Consider the following 15763-nt stretch of genomic DNA (forward strand, 5'->3'; position numbering starts at 1 on the left):
AGAGCAATGGCAGATATCCTGAATGGCCTGGATGTTGGGAAGAAGTGTCCATTGGCAGGAGAGACAAGGAACTGAGGGCACAGCCTTAGAGTAAAGGGAAGACCCTTTAGAACGGAGATAAGGAGAAACTTCTTTAACCAGAGAGTGGTGAATCTGTGGAGGCCAGGTCATTGATTATATTTAAAACAGAGATGGATAGTGATTGCCAAGGGTATCAAAGGTTACGGGGAGAAAGTGGGAAAATGGGGTTGAAAAACCTATCAGCCATGATCGAATGGCAGAGCTGACTCGATGAGGTGAATAGCATATTTTCTGCTCCTCCGTCTTATGATCCATTTTGGGAAATATACAATTTAGACAATGAATGAAATGAAAGTTTAGGCTTAACCTCAATAAGATTAGCTATACCTAATGTTATGATCTCAGCAGATGTTATAGATAATTCACATCCCAGACTGAAGTGTACCTTAATAGATTTGTTTTTGTTTTAATGAGATGGTTTTTCACAGAAACACAGGCACATTATGCTTTGCATTAGGCTTTGCATTTAACAATAAAACAGAAGTTATTTACGCAAAAGAAATTAGCGTTTAAAATAGAATAAACCAACCTATTTACAAAACATATTCAAAGATTTTGAAGCATGCAGTAAAACGCAATCCTATTAATCTTAAAACACTCCTTTAAAGTATTCACATGAGAGAGAATTTACTTCTCTTTTATATCTCTAGTTCTTAAGGAAGGCTTCAGTTCCCCACTTTGAGGATCTGACAGTCTCTGCAGAGTCTTCATACAACTGAGGTCTAAGTAACACCTTCAGGGTTTTAATCATACATTTCTAGTCTGGAGTTTTTAAAGTGGATTGTTTACACTGAGGTAACCCCATTTTTAAAAGTCCAAAACTACCTCTCTTTCTGAGGAGCAGCTGTTTTACAGATCGAGCTTCAACCATGACTTCTGAATCTTGCCCAGTGAAACCCAAAAGACTTTTTTCCAAGATGTAGTTCCAGTACTTGTTGATATTTTATAAGTCCCATCCATCCATGTTGTTACACCAGTTCCTGTTATCAGTCCACAAAAATTTCAGAATCTTCTAACAAAAAGCCTAAAGAACTGCTTACTTCGTTTTCTCCCAAGATTTCTCGGTGTAGACATAAGCCTATTACTCTCCAAGAGTCTCTCTAATACTGTGTTCTAAAATAAATCATCATGCCTCATAAATACTTACAAGTTAGTCATTAAAACCCCTTCAGATGCACAAAAAAAAATACCACTGGTACAAAATTCCAAAAAAATATATTAAAATGTATATAAACTACATACCTTACATCGGACTAGCAAGATTTTACCTTTTAGTTAAAACTATTACGTGGTACAAGGTGAATCAGGTGTGCATAAGTTCAGTATAGAAGAAGACTGGTGCTAGTTAAGGAAATAAAATTGGGCAAATTAATTTATTACAGGATAAAACCTTTTAGTGATGGTAAGTACAAAAAATGGCAAGAATTTGATTTGACTGAAAACTATATTCTGTTCATTTACTTATTTTAACTAAAATAAACCAATTCCATGTCTAACCAGAGTACTTTATCAAATATGTTATGAAAAAAATTAAGCTCAGACATCTAATGAGAGACTGAACTTTGCTTTCCTTATTGTCAGGACAGGCATTTACAGTGATGTTGAACAATGTAGAACATGTATTGTAGATCTATGAAATTATAGCATTTGGAATAAAAGTGATATTGTGCATATTGAACAACATCATACACACACTCATTATTAATTTTGTTTTAGATCAGGAAGATCCAGTACTAGTTGATATTTTAAAAATTCCATCCATCCATGTTGTTACACCAGTTCCTGTTACCAGTCCACCACTTACTGGTAAATCAGAGAAGTCTGTCAAAAACAAAAATTCGCATTCAGCAAAGGGCAAACCAAAGAAGGAATTTGGCTCAGTTCATGCACTAGAGGAACCAGAGCAGCTAAAAGAAGAACAGAAGGTACATTTTGCATTCATTACACTTCATGTGCTATTGAGATGTTATTCAAATCAACCAAAACTATCACCAAGATGTTTCACTCTTTTAAGTGATCTTTAAGGTATTTCCTGAAGAATGTAATTGGTTCTTCTGCTATCATTACTAATAATCACCCACATTACAATAATAGAAGATGCTCCAAATGCAAAGAATTTAAAAAATTAGCCTGAAGTTAAAATTACTTTTAACTAACACCAACAGGTAGTAGTCAACCCTTTGCTTTATTTTCTGGGTTCCATGTTTCTTTGTATAGGTGGAAATTGAGGAGTCTGAACCAACAGCTCCTTCAGAAGATGTTCCAGAGCATTCAGCATTTCTGAGTCTGAATGCATGTTCTCCAGATGGACTGATGATAACATTCTTCACTGAGGATTCTATAGGTCTGTCCTTTTAATATATTTTTCAAAATCTCAACATACTAACAAAGTTTGCAAAATTACCATGAATTTGCAGCTTCAAATGTAATGCACAGCTGTTTACAATAAATTGAAATCTCAAATTTCCAAACATAGCTAAACCATCTTATTAACTATAGTCAAGAAGAAGAAATGTTTAATTTCTCAATATGGACAGCTTTCACTGCATGTACCTGAGAATACAGCAGAACATTTATAAACAACTTTGCTGCAAAATTCATGGAGGTTTTAAAAATAAACCATTTTGTTTTTCTTCTGTCTGCAGACTACAATTGGTTTTCCATAATTTTACATGTACCTGTATTTTTCTAATTGTCAACTTTGATTTAATATTATATTAAGGTATAAAAAATGAAGATATACCTGAAGATAGGATTTTGCTGCGCCAGAGTTATCCTATTAAAACTCATGGCTCCCAACCTTGTGAGGCAGCGCGGAAATGGCCTGCCATGCAAGAAGCATCAAGAGTTATTACACTCCAGGGAACTGTGGTAAAATACATGATGGATGGATCCTCTGAGGTAATATATTATTGGATTATATAATTATATCTGAAATAGTCATTTCCCAATTCTCAATTATACTCATTTCAGCCAGCTTCAGGGCCATCATCCCAACCATGCCATGATGATCTGTGACAACAATGGTGAATACATGCGACAGGTCTTCATGTCCTTATCTATGGTCATCATTCTTGTCAGCCACCTCCAGCATACAGAAGACTGTCCATTGCCTGTGGGTTGTTTTCTGCCACTACAGACTCAGGACAAAAGTACAGATTGGAGGAGACAGTGGGCAGATAGCTCCCCACACCAACTCACTCCTCAGTAACACATCTTTTTAAATTGAGCACTAAGATTTTTTTTTACTCTGTTCAACAGTTTCCCTGTGTCCCCTTCCTCTCTTCCTCATATAACCTTCACTCTTTCCCAGCTGTCTCTCTCTAACAACCCTCATATTCCCTTTCTCTCATCTCTTTCCCCCTGCCTTTCTCTCTCTTTCCCTTCTGATATTGCTGTCTTTGCCACTCCCGTCTCTACCCTTCTCTTTCTCTCCCTCTTAAAAGTAACTAGAAAATTAACTTCCTGACTAGTTTAGATTTTTTTTAAAGTGAGCCTAACTTGTAACACTTCTACAATTTCACCCATTAGAAGTGAGGAGAAGCATTTGCAAAACCCCACAGAGTGTAAAAAAAAGTTTTATACCTGTCCAATCCTTTGAATAATAGTAACAACTTTGCTGCTTGGCGCTATAATATATACATAATACCTTATCGCAGAAAACATGTTCTGACCTTTTTGTCTTCAGCCACTCTCATTCTGAAATATTGACCGCTTTATTGTAAGTAGAGTGCTTTCTGTACTGTATTTTACAACGTACTTGTAATTTTTCCTAGATTCTGTTTGCCGATGGAACTGTGAGCAGAAGCCCAGATTCCGGACCTGTTTCTACTCCCCCATCAAATATAACAGCAAGCAGTCAGCCTAATCTTGTTGATCAAGAATCAAAGCATGAAAAGGATCTAAAAAAATCAGGCAGCGAGGGAGAAAATATGAAAGGTAACATGGAAAAAAGCTGCGAATAGTTAGTGTGACTGATGGGGAACAATTCTAAGCTACATACTTCATATCAATTTCTTTCTAACATATCTGATGACCTCACTAAATATCCCTGTTCTCCCTGAGAAAAGTCTGCCTATGAAAAGAAAATGGCACATCACAGTCCATACTAACTCACTATTTATGCAAATACAGGAAGTAAGCAATTCCATTGTATGGAAAGACATTGTTCATTTCCAAAAAAAAAATTAAATTCCCTATTAAAAATAATAGTGTTTACAAAGATAGTTTATTGGGTTATTCTTTGTTTCTTAGGTTAAAATCAAAGTACATAACTTTATAAAGAGTGAAAGTCCTTTATCAATGAATTTGATAGTGTGCCACAGATGCACCAGAGATCAGAAGGGATCATTTCAGTGGGAGAAGAAAAATGCAAGTTATTTTGTCTCTTCGCTTGCCAAGGCAAAGAAGGAACACATCATAAATAATGTAATCAGTAATTTTTGAGGTCCTGGCACTCAATTCTGCAGCAGTAGTGTATTATTCAGTACCAGGCCTTATATTTAACTTGCATGCCAGGAGACCATTTGTTTTGCCTGTCAGCCTTCCCTCCTTCCTACTATGTGCTGACTATTACTGTGCTTGATTCTATGTGCAATGGGAGGGGCTTTCCAATGCCTTCCCTGGGTGGCACGGTGGCACAGTGGTTAGCACTGCTGCCTCACAGCGCCAGAGATCCGGGTTCAATTCCCGCCTCAGGCGACTGACTGTGTGGAGTTTGCACGTTCTCCCCGTGTCTGCGTGCGTTTCCTCCGGGTGCTCTGGTTTCCTCCCACAGTCCAAAGGTGTGCAGGTCAGGTGAATTGGCCATACTAAATTGCCTGTAGTGTTAGGTAAGGGGTAAATGGAGGGGTAGGGGTCTGGGTGGGTTGCTCTTTGGAGGGTCGGTGCGGACATGTTGGGCCGAAGGGCCTGTTTCCACACTGTAATGTAATGTAATCTAATCTAATCAAACATTTCTCTTAGAACAATACAGCATAGGCACAGGTACTTCATCCCCCATGTCTATGTCAACCATGATGCCATTCTAAACTAATCCCATCTGCCTGCACATGATCCATATTCCTCTATTCCCTGCCTGTTCATGTGTCTGTAAAATGCCTCTTAACGAAAATGTATCTGTTTCTACCATCTCCACTGCCATTCCAGGCACTTACCACCATCTGTTTAAAAAAGAAATGCATGTAATTTAAACTTTTCACCTCTTACCTTAAACCCATGGTATTTGACATTTCTACCCTTGGAAAAAGACTCCAACTATCTGCCCTATCCATATCTTTCATAATTTTGTGTATTTCTAACAGGTTGCCCCTCAGCTTCTGACATTCTAGTGAAAAATATTGAAGTTTGCCCAACCTCTCCTTAAAACTAATACACTCCATTTGAGGCAATATCATGGTAAACATCCATAGTACTCTCTCCAAAGCCTCCACATCCTTCCTATACTGTGGCAACTAGAACTGCACACAATATTCCACATTTAGCTGTTGATTTGCTGACTTGTATACTTTATGCCCCAACCAATGAGACAACCATGCCAATATGCCTTTTTTACCATCTTATCCACTTATGTCACTTGCAGGGAGCTATTGACTTGGACCCCAAGATCCTCTGAATATCAAGACTCCTACGGGTCCTACCCATATACTGTATACATTCCTCATGCATTTGACCTCCCAAAACGTATCACCTCACTCTTGTCCAGAATAAACTCCATCTGCCAGTTCTCTGCCCAACTTTTCAACTGATCTATATCACATTGTAACTTTTAACAAACTTCCTCACTATCCACACTTCAGCAATTTTCTTGTCATCAGCAAACTTACTAATCAGACTACCCCATTAAGTACCTCACTTCCACTGCCTCCATGCATAAATTCCCTACTTTGTCCTTGAGTGGATCTACCCTTTCCCTAGCTACCCTCTTGCTCCTAATACACGTATAAATGCCTTGGGATTCTCCTTAATCCTACTTGCCAAGAATGTTTCATGGCCCATTTCAGCCCTTCAAATTCCTAGTTTAAGTACTTTTCCGTTCTCTTTATATTTTTCAAGGGTCTTGTCTGATTTCAGTTTTCTAAACATTATATATGATTCCTTTTTCCACTTTGACAAAACTTTCAAAATCCTTTGCCATCCAGGGTTCCCAAATCTTGCCATCTTTATCTTTCATCTTCACAGGAACATTCTGATCCTGAACTCTGATCAACTGGCTTTTAAAAGATTCTGACATGCCTGATGTGGATTTACTCTCAAACAGCAATCCCAAATCTAAGTTCTCCAGTCCCTGCTTAATATTGTTGTAATTAGCCTTCCCCCAATTTAGCACTTCCACCCAAAAAAACAGTCTTATGCTTATCCACAACTATCTTAAAACTTATGGAATTATGATCATTGCTCCCAAAACGCTTCCCCTCTAAAACTTTGATGATCTGCCACACTTATTCAGCAATACAAGGTATATCAGCCTGTTGTTTCAAGAAACTCTCCTGATGCACCGAATAAATTTTGCCCCATCCAAGCCCCTGGCACTAAGGAAGTCCCTGTCAATATTGGGAAAGTTAAAATCACCCACTATACAACCTTCATATGTGATCTGAGACAAAGTCCCAAAGGTTTGAGGGCCATCTGGTTCAATTCCTGCTATGGGATTTGGACTGCACAGAAACCAGCCTATTTAGAAGTGCTGAGTGATTGATGCACGCCAGGCAACTTATAAGAATCCTAGCAACCCAAGCCAATCTTCAGTCAACTCAATTCATTTATCAGACCTCACGCAAAGGGAAATAGTTATGATTTTTTTTCATCTCAATTCTAGGACCTTACTACAGGAGGTCTTTGTAACTGTGTCCTGTGTCCTAGATCCAACCATAATTAGCTGCTTTGACACTGACTTTCCCAACAAATTTAGGTCAGAAGTAGGAACATCCTTGGCACTTGTTCAGATCCTAGTTTGATATGTTCATAGGACAAGGAAGCTATTTATACCTACATACAACAAGGCTTGGAATCTAAAACAAACTGAGAAGTGGCAAGTAACATTTGCCCCATGCAAGTGCCAGGCAATGATTTCTTCCAAAAGAAGTGAATACTCCATCTCCTTTGAAATTCAATGGCATTACTATTGTTGATCCCCTGCCCACCATTGACATTCTGATTGCCATTATTGACCAGAAACTTAACTGGATGAGGCACATAAAATACTGAAGTGACATGAGCAGTTCAGAGCAAGGAAATTCAGCAGTGAGTAACTCACCTCCAGATTCCCATCATTGACAAGGTGAAGTGAGATAAAATACTCCACATTTTCCTGGACAAATTGTAACTCCAACACTACGTAAAAAATATTATCCAGAACAAAACATGCCTCATTAGGACTCTACCCTCCACTGCTACACAGTGGCAGCAAGGTGTGCCATCTACAAGAGGTGCTGCAGCAACTCCTCAACACTCTGTCTCCAGCACCTTCAAACCAGTCACCACCAGGATCTAGAAGAATAGAGATAGCAGGCATGTAACTTTTGTTATCAATGTCCACATCTCACAAAAAACACAACTAGCCAGTATGAAGGGCTCTGGAAAAACTGTATACAACCTGGATATGTGCTAGGGCTATGAAAATTATTTCAAATTGAAGGCCCTTTCCATAATGTGATTGACTGTAATTTGGCACAGCATGCTGTGAAAACAAAAAAAGTGTATCTTCTCTTCTTGCTTTATTCCTATTTTTCATCATCAATATTATCATCTCTACCAGGATGTATTTCAGTGTTTAACAAGAATCATCAGTTCTGTATTCACTTTTAGTAGCAAGTTGCATTTCCTTCTCCAAGTCCTCCAGCATGTGATGAATAATGCATTAGGAACACCAGGAATGTATTCAAATAAACTGATCTGCAATAATCAGAGAATATTATTTACGAACAGATGTTTCTGGCTTTAACATCATTTATTTGCTTCCTTAAGGAAAGCATAGTCATGGAGGAAATTCCATTTCAACTATTAGTGAACATCCAATAATTCAAACACAACCATCAAACATTGTACCTGGTACTTGGATAACTACAACGCCAATAGGTTTAACTATAGCAACAAAAGGCACAGAAAAGTTGGATATAAAACCTATCTTAGTCTACAAAGCCACAGATCCAGGAACTGGAGAAGTAAGTGCAATAACATTTGCAGATTTTACTCTTGTATATTTTAGAGTATTTTGGTTTTTGTTTCCAAACCTGAGATTCCCGACTTTCCCATTCTCCCCCTTTGGCTTGTTTACACTTATTTCTATGCTTTCTCAATTTTTAAAAATACTTATTAAGATGCTGAAGCAGATTGAGTAGACTATTGTAGTGGTTTCTGTGTGTATTGTTAGGTCATATTTAATAGAGCAACCTTTTGCTGTGTTTTCAGTTACTTTTACATGTTAAGAAGGCATTGAGCATGCTTGGCTTCATTGCTGAGATTATTGAGTACAGGAGTTAAGAAGTCATGTTAAGGTTGTACAGGACTGGAGTACTCTGTCCAGTTCTGGTCACCTTGCTATAGGAAGAATATTAAGTCAGAGAGGGTTCAGAAAAAATGTACGAGGATATTGCAAGGACTGAAAGGTTGAGTTATAAGGAGAGGCTGACATGAGATTGAGGGGCTGACCTTAAAGAGGTTTAAAAAGTCATGAAGAGCATTGATAAGGTGAGAGCAAAAAGATTTGAAAGGAACCTGAGGGGCATCTTTTTCACACAGAGTGTCGTTCATACATGGAATGAACTGCCAGAGGAATTGGTAGATGCAGATGTACTTACAACACTTAAAAGACATTTGGATAGGTACATGAATAAGGGACATGGACCAAATGTTGGTAAGTGGGATAAGTATAGTTTGGGAAACTTGGTCGGTATGGACGAGGTGAACCAAAGGATTTGTTTCTGTGTAGTATGACTCCAAGACTATAAATGAAATAATTACTTACAGTGATTTACATGTTATTCTATTGTTAGAGCTGGTGTTCTCAATGTTTTCAGGACTAAATTCTAAATTATGTTCTAAAGATTGGTTTTTCTCATTTTTCAAGCATAACGTTCACAATTTGTCCTCGGCCCAGGCTGGTTCTGGTGAGGGTGAACATAGAGAGCCATACAGCACAGCAACAGGCGTTTTGGTCCAACATGTGTATGCTGACCAACAAACACCAATCTAAACTAATCCCATTTACCTACACTTCCCCCGTAGCTTTCAATACCTGGCTTTAAGTATTCATCCAAGTGCTTCTTAAATATTGCACACAAGTTTGGTGCAAGCACCCATTTACCAAACAGGAGTGGGGCCAAGTAGCTCCAAGCAGTTGTTCATTGATTCTGGACTAGCAAAACTTCTAGCCAAGTTTTGATCATTATAGTCTGTGGTGTCAACATTCTGTTCTTAAATGCTGTTCCTCTTTAAGAAAGGTTGCACGAACTGGCAATAAGCATCTGCTCAATATTATTTTTGCAATTTTTTTTAAAACAATATAGTGCTAAGGAACAGAAATGTCTTCAGGGTTATGGATAGAATCCTGGAACCTTTAATGGTGAAGGTGTAGAAGAACAGACATTCCATTGTTCATTTAGGACCACAAGACCTTTGAGGAATGTTCTCAGATGGGAGGAGAGCAAATGACCAGGGCAATCAAAACCTGTCCTCTGAACTTAAGGACCTGTCAACATCCTCCCAATGACCGATATCTTTCAGAGCAAACTCTTCTATTACAACTCATTGGATACTTTGGACATCCGTCCTCTCCTTATCTTTTTCTCATATTTGCACTATTAATTCACATCATCAATCCTGTAATACCGATTTAATTCAAGTCATGCAGGCAATATTTCCTCACACACTAAACTTTATTCTTCATCTACCAGAAGATCATGCAAAATACAAGGAATTTGAAACATAACGTTTAAAAATAATCACCCTGTCATGCATCAGTTCCTGGAGAACACTGAGAGACAGAGAGACCAATAATAGCACAGCATTAACACAGAAGCCTTGATCTGACACTCACAACCATTATTTCAGCCTTTACAGGTACCTTGGAAGCTAATTTAGATCTGTGATTTGCACATTGCAAGTTATTGGACATGAGTGATTAAGAGTTGATTCACTTGAAGTCAAGTGTTTCTTCTGAGAGAGATTACTTTGAGGAGCTCAGGGATGACATATAGGAGAACACAGCATGTACACTGGCCAGTCTGCCAGACAGCTTTCTGTGACTGTCAAGAAGCATGGATGCATTCAGCATAGGTGGTAGAGGGCACAACAGAGTTTGCTAGCTCCACAGCATCTGCAGAATAAGTATTAAATGTTATGTCTAATCTGGAAAAATGATAAAAGGCATCAAAATGCATTTCATGAATCAACCAACATGTTGTTGCAATACAGATAATGATTACAAGACAAGATAAGGTAGTAACTGTCTTTGGGAGTGACAGTACTATAGTGGAACATGCTGATGGAACCAGGATTACAACCTTTTTTGAGGATATCACAAAAACAGATTATGCATTGCAAGATGAAACTGGTAAGAAAACAAGGTACCCAATTTTATCATTGCTTCAATTCTGCAGGTGTTCCTTGTGCATTTTTATTGAACATTGATATGTTACCATGCCATTTTTATCCAAATAAATATGCTATCTACTGTATGTTACTGTTTTCACTTCAATTGATCAGGTGTTTGAATACTGTTTGGGCAGGAATAATATCATCATCCAAACTTGCATTGTCTAGTTTGATGAGTTATTTTAGTTGTTGGACAGCAAAATATAATAATGAACAGTAGTGAATATTCATCCTGAGGAATGGAAGGTTTCATTGTTCAGCTTCCTTTCCAGACATGAGCTTTCCAGCACTTATTCAGAAACCTGTGAATTGCACCTTTTCCGACTTGCCTCATCCAGAAAGATCTGAATGTAATGCATAAATGAAGTCCAATCGTGGCACATGGTATTCTAGGCAGGTTGTTTTGAGCAACCTGATAACTTAATTCACAGATGATCAAGAAAATTGAATGTTAGAGATGCAGAATTTGCTTACCAGATTAGATAAAATTATTTGTGCATTTTTAGCTTTTTAAATTTGGTGTCTTTGCTGTATTGTCAGACCAACAGTGCATTCAGACTCATCCTAGGTAGATTGCAATCCAAAGTCATCCTCAATTTTGAGTGGGGAATCGAGAAATGTTTGAGAAGAGATGCTAGATGCAAACATCCCAGAGGAAGCCAATTAATAAGTTTCCTTGCGTAGCCCTCTACGGATGGTGGTTAGGTTGAATTTGTTGTGGGCAATGGGTAGGTCTACCAGCAACTTTGCAGTGTGGGTATTAGATTAGATAGATTAGATTAGATTACTTACAGTGTGGAAACAGGCCCTTCGGCCCAACAAGTCCACACCGCCCCGCCGAAGCGTAACCCACCCATACCCCTACATCTACATTTACCCCTTACCTAACACTATGGGCAATTTAGCATGGCCAATTCACCTGGCCTGCACATCTTTGGACTGTGGGAGGAAACCGGAGCACCCGGAGGAAACCCACGCAGACACGGGGAGAATGTGCAAACTCCACACAGTCAGTCGCCTGAGGCGGGAATTGACCCGGGTCTCAGGCGCTGTGAGGCAGCAGTGCTAACCACTGTGCCACCATGCCGCCCATATTGTTGAGGGTCAAGCAGCAGGAGAAACATTAGCACCACTGAGGCACTTTGAGTAAGATAGCAATAGCTGCCATTGTAGCAACAGTTCCATTATCTTACACATTATTCTTCAAGATGACTGCAATGGCCTATCTTCCACTTTTGGAGAACTGATCCCTGCAAATTAATGCCAGCTGATTAATAAAATGCCTTACATGGTTCACAGCTTTGACCTCCTGTTGTAAAGCCACCTCAACACCATTTCTAGATTCCTTACACAGTCATTGTACCATTAAAGCTTTCACTCCATTTCCACAATTATGGGCTTATTGCCACATTAAGCTTAAGCAAGTGGAACAATTTAGAAAATTGCCCAATGTTATGTACACAATAAGCAAGATCAATCCTACTTGAGCAATTACCTGCTCACTTGGGTTGAGTTCTGTCAAAGTCACTAGCTTTTGCCCTCATTACAGCCTTGGTTGAAAGATGAACAAAAACACTGAATTCTGGATATAAGATGAGAATGACTAAGTGATATCAATGTTGCATTTGACCAAAAGTGGCAGAAGGAACTCTAATGCAACCAGAGTCAAGAGAGACATGGGAAAAACTCTCCATTGATTTGAGTCAAACCAGCACAAAAAAAATGTTTGTGGTTGTTGGAGGTCAGTCATTTCAGCTACAGGACATCTCTGCAGGTGTTTCCCAGGTCCAACCATCATTAACTGTGTCATCCATGACCTATCCTTCATTGTAAGGTCATAGGTGGGGAGTTTCAAAATATTCAGCACCATTCATGATTCCTGGATAATGAAGCAGTCCATGTCAAATGCACCAAAACCTAAACAATATCCATGTTTAGGCTGACAAATGGTAAGTAGCATTTGTGCCACACAAGTGCTAGGCAATGTCCATCTGCAGCAAGAAAGAATATAGCCACCACACCTTGGCATATAATGATGTTACCATCAATGAATCCCCAACTATCATTCTCCTTGGGGAATTTCTATTAGACAAAAATTGAACTGTACCAACCATATAAATATTGTGGGTACAACAGCAGGTTAGAAAGCTAAGAAACTTGCATGAGTAACTCATGTCCTGACTCCACAGAGCCTGTCCACCTTCAGTCCACAAGGCACAATCAGGAGTGTAATATAATATTGTCCACTTGGATAAGTTTAGCTCCAATAACACAAGAAGCTTCACAGCATTCAGGACAAAGCAGACTGCATGATTGACATCATATCCATAACATTCATTACCTCCACCACTGATGCGCAGTAGCAGCATTGTGTACCATCCCCAAGATTCACTGCAGAAATTCACCAAGGCTCCTTAGACAGCATCTTCCAAATTTATGATTACCACCATGTAGAAGGACACCATTTGAGAAACATGGAACAACACCACCTGCAAGTTCTCCATCAAGCCACTCATCATCCTGTCTTGGAAATATACCACCACTCCTTCAATGTCACTGGGTCAACATAAAATACCATGCTACATTTGAAGTTGGACCTAGCCTGCTACCTTGACAAACTCCTGCGTTGATGTTCTGCCACTGAGATGATTGACCTCCAACAACATCCAGTCAGCAGAGTTTTCTTCAAATCCAATTGACTCCAGTTTTGCTCAGATGTCTAGCTGCTGTATCTGTAAAATGCAGCCTCAATGTCAAAGGCAGTCATTTCACCCTACTTGTCCTCATCAGTTCTTTTGTTCATGTTTGGACCATGGCTGTAATTATATAGGGAACTGAGACGCCCCCCAACCCCGGCCCGGTGGAACATAAACTGAGCAAGTGCTATTTAATAACATTATCGATGACCTCTTCAATCCCCATTCATCATTAATGAATCCACTAATGCAGGGAGGTGGGTTAGGACAGGGAGAGGCAGGCAGAAGGCTTATCAATCTGAAAGAGCCTCCGCAGAGAAGTATACTGTTCCTTTAAACCCATAAAGTAATTTCTAACCATGTTAAATTGATGAGAATTGATGAAAAATGTGCATTCTGAATTACATTTAAACTTAAGTATTACTAAACTCTTTATCTGGTGCATTTTTTCATAGAAGAAATCCCACATGATAAGACTAGGCACATTAAATTCATAAAGGTGGAATGCGTGGGGTTTGCCACTGTGTTAATGAACTGGGAAGATTACACATGTTGTGCAGTGTTTGGAAATGGTACAGCAATTATCGCCAATCCAGAGGGGATGTACCAGGTAACATGGCAATGATTTTAAGTTTTTTTTTGTAATAACATCAGCACTTAACTGAAGGAGAGATTCTGTTATTAAGTTTCACAGATTGTTTCCATTCCATACTTGAGTGCAACCAAAAGTTTGATATTAGACCACTCCTTACTTTATCAACTCTTTCTTTCTTTAAATATTTATCAAAACTCTTTTATCTGTTTTTATATTTCTGGCTAACTTTTTCTTGTTGTCTAACATTTTACTCCTTTATAATTTTTTGATCATTCTTTGCTATTTATGCTGCTGTCTTGCTATCTGTATTTAATTTTTTTTTGTTTTAGTTTGGTATTATGTTTAACATTTCTAATGAAGCATGGGTGGTGGGTTTGTTCTTTAGAATCTTCCTTACTTGTTGGCATGTATCTGTACTGCATATTCTAAAATATCCCCTTAAATGTCTGCTGCATCTATATTGACCAATCCTTCAACCAAATATATTATTTCACTTTAGCCCACTCTGCTTTCCTAATTCCCCTTATCTAAGTTTTTAAAAAATAGTTTTGGATCCCTTTCCTTTCTCTCTCAAACTGAGTGTAAAACTTCAATCATATAATGTTACCCGGTGGGAACCTTCACTATGGGACTTTGAAAATGAGGAAGACAGTCAAAGGTAGTGACTACATGGGCAAGTGAATCAAATGGAGAAAAAAACCTGCACTTCTGTCTGACCCAGCAGTGAATCTACATAGCTGACTGTTCCCCTGTTGATTTCAAGTATTTCTGGACATTGGAGATCGTGTAAGAAAAACTAACAAACGGTGAAATTCACAGCTGACCTTGGAGAAACCTGTGTGGGAGAGATCACAGCACTGGAGCAACTAAGTGGCTTTTGTTTTTGTAAATCTACAATACTGAGTAATGATGGAAAATGATAGACCAGATCTATAAGTTGGAGTCCTAAATTGTAGGAAGGCCAATTTTGACGATATGAGGCAAGGGTTGTCAAAAGTTGATTGGGGGGTGGATATTTGCTGGTAGAGGGATGGCTGAAAAATAGGAAGCCTTCAAAACTGAGATAACGAGAGTCCAGCAACAGTATGTTCCTGTTAGAGTGAAGGGCAAGGATGGTAGGTGGAGGAATACTGGATGACTAGAGAAATTGAGGTTTCTGTCCAGAAAATGAAGGAAGCGTATGTCAGCTATAGATAGCAGAGGTTGAGTGAATCCCTAGAAGACTATAAAGGCAGGAGGAGTATACTGAAGAGGGAAATCAGGAAGGCAAAAAGGAGACATGAGACAGCTTTGGCACATCGGATTACGTAAAATCCAAAAGGATTTTACAAATACATTAAGGACAAAAGGATGACTAGGGAGAAAATAGGGCCGCTTAAAGATCAGGAAGGCTGCCTATGTGTGGAACCGCAAGAGATGGGGGAGATATTAAATGAGTATTTTGCATCAGTGTTTACTGTGGAGGAAGATATGGAAGATAACGAATGGGGGGAATAAATAGCGAAATCTTGAAAAATGTCCATATTACAGAGGAGGAGGTGGTGGATAGCTTAAAATGCATAAAGGTGAATAAATCCCCAAGACCTGATCAGGTGGACCCTAGAAGTCTGTGTGAAGCTAGGGAAGTGATTGCTAGCCCCCTTGCTGAGATATTTGTGTAATCAATAGCCACAGGTGTAGTGCTAGAAGACTGGAGGTTGGCTAACGTGGTGCCACTATTTCAAACAGGTGGTAAGGAAAAGCCAGGGAACTAAATACCGGTGAGTCATGTCATCTGTGGTGGGCGAGTTGTTGGAAG

General features: G+C 38.9%; 1 protein-coding gene across 7 annotated transcripts in view; it reads left to right on the forward strand.

Annotated features, from left to right (window-relative positions):
* spag17 (sperm associated antigen 17) overlaps positions 1–15763 on the forward strand; it is a 222550-nt gene that overhangs the window by 100626 nt on the left and 106161 nt on the right. For 6 of the 7 annotated variants that reach the window (XM_072585264.1, XM_072585263.1, XM_072585268.1 and 3 more), the window contains 7 exons: positions 1798–2006; positions 2299–2425; positions 2804–2982; positions 3858–4020; positions 8047–8243; positions 10495–10633; positions 13826–13980. In XM_072585264.1, coding sequence (XP_072441365.1) covers positions 1798–2006; positions 2299–2425; positions 2804–2982; positions 3858–4020; positions 8047–8243; positions 10495–10633; positions 13826–13980 — 1169 coding nt within the window. The remainder of the gene's footprint in view (positions 1–1797; positions 2007–2298; positions 2426–2803; positions 2983–3857; positions 4021–8046; positions 8244–10494; positions 10634–13825; positions 13981–15763) is intronic. The other variant, XM_072585265.1, reaches the window with a different exon arrangement.

This window comes from Chiloscyllium punctatum, chromosome 15, assembly GCF_047496795.1.
Source record: "Chiloscyllium punctatum isolate Juve2018m chromosome 15, sChiPun1.3, whole genome shotgun sequence".
NCBI lineage: Eukaryota > Metazoa > Chordata > Chondrichthyes > Orectolobiformes > Hemiscylliidae > Chiloscyllium > Chiloscyllium punctatum.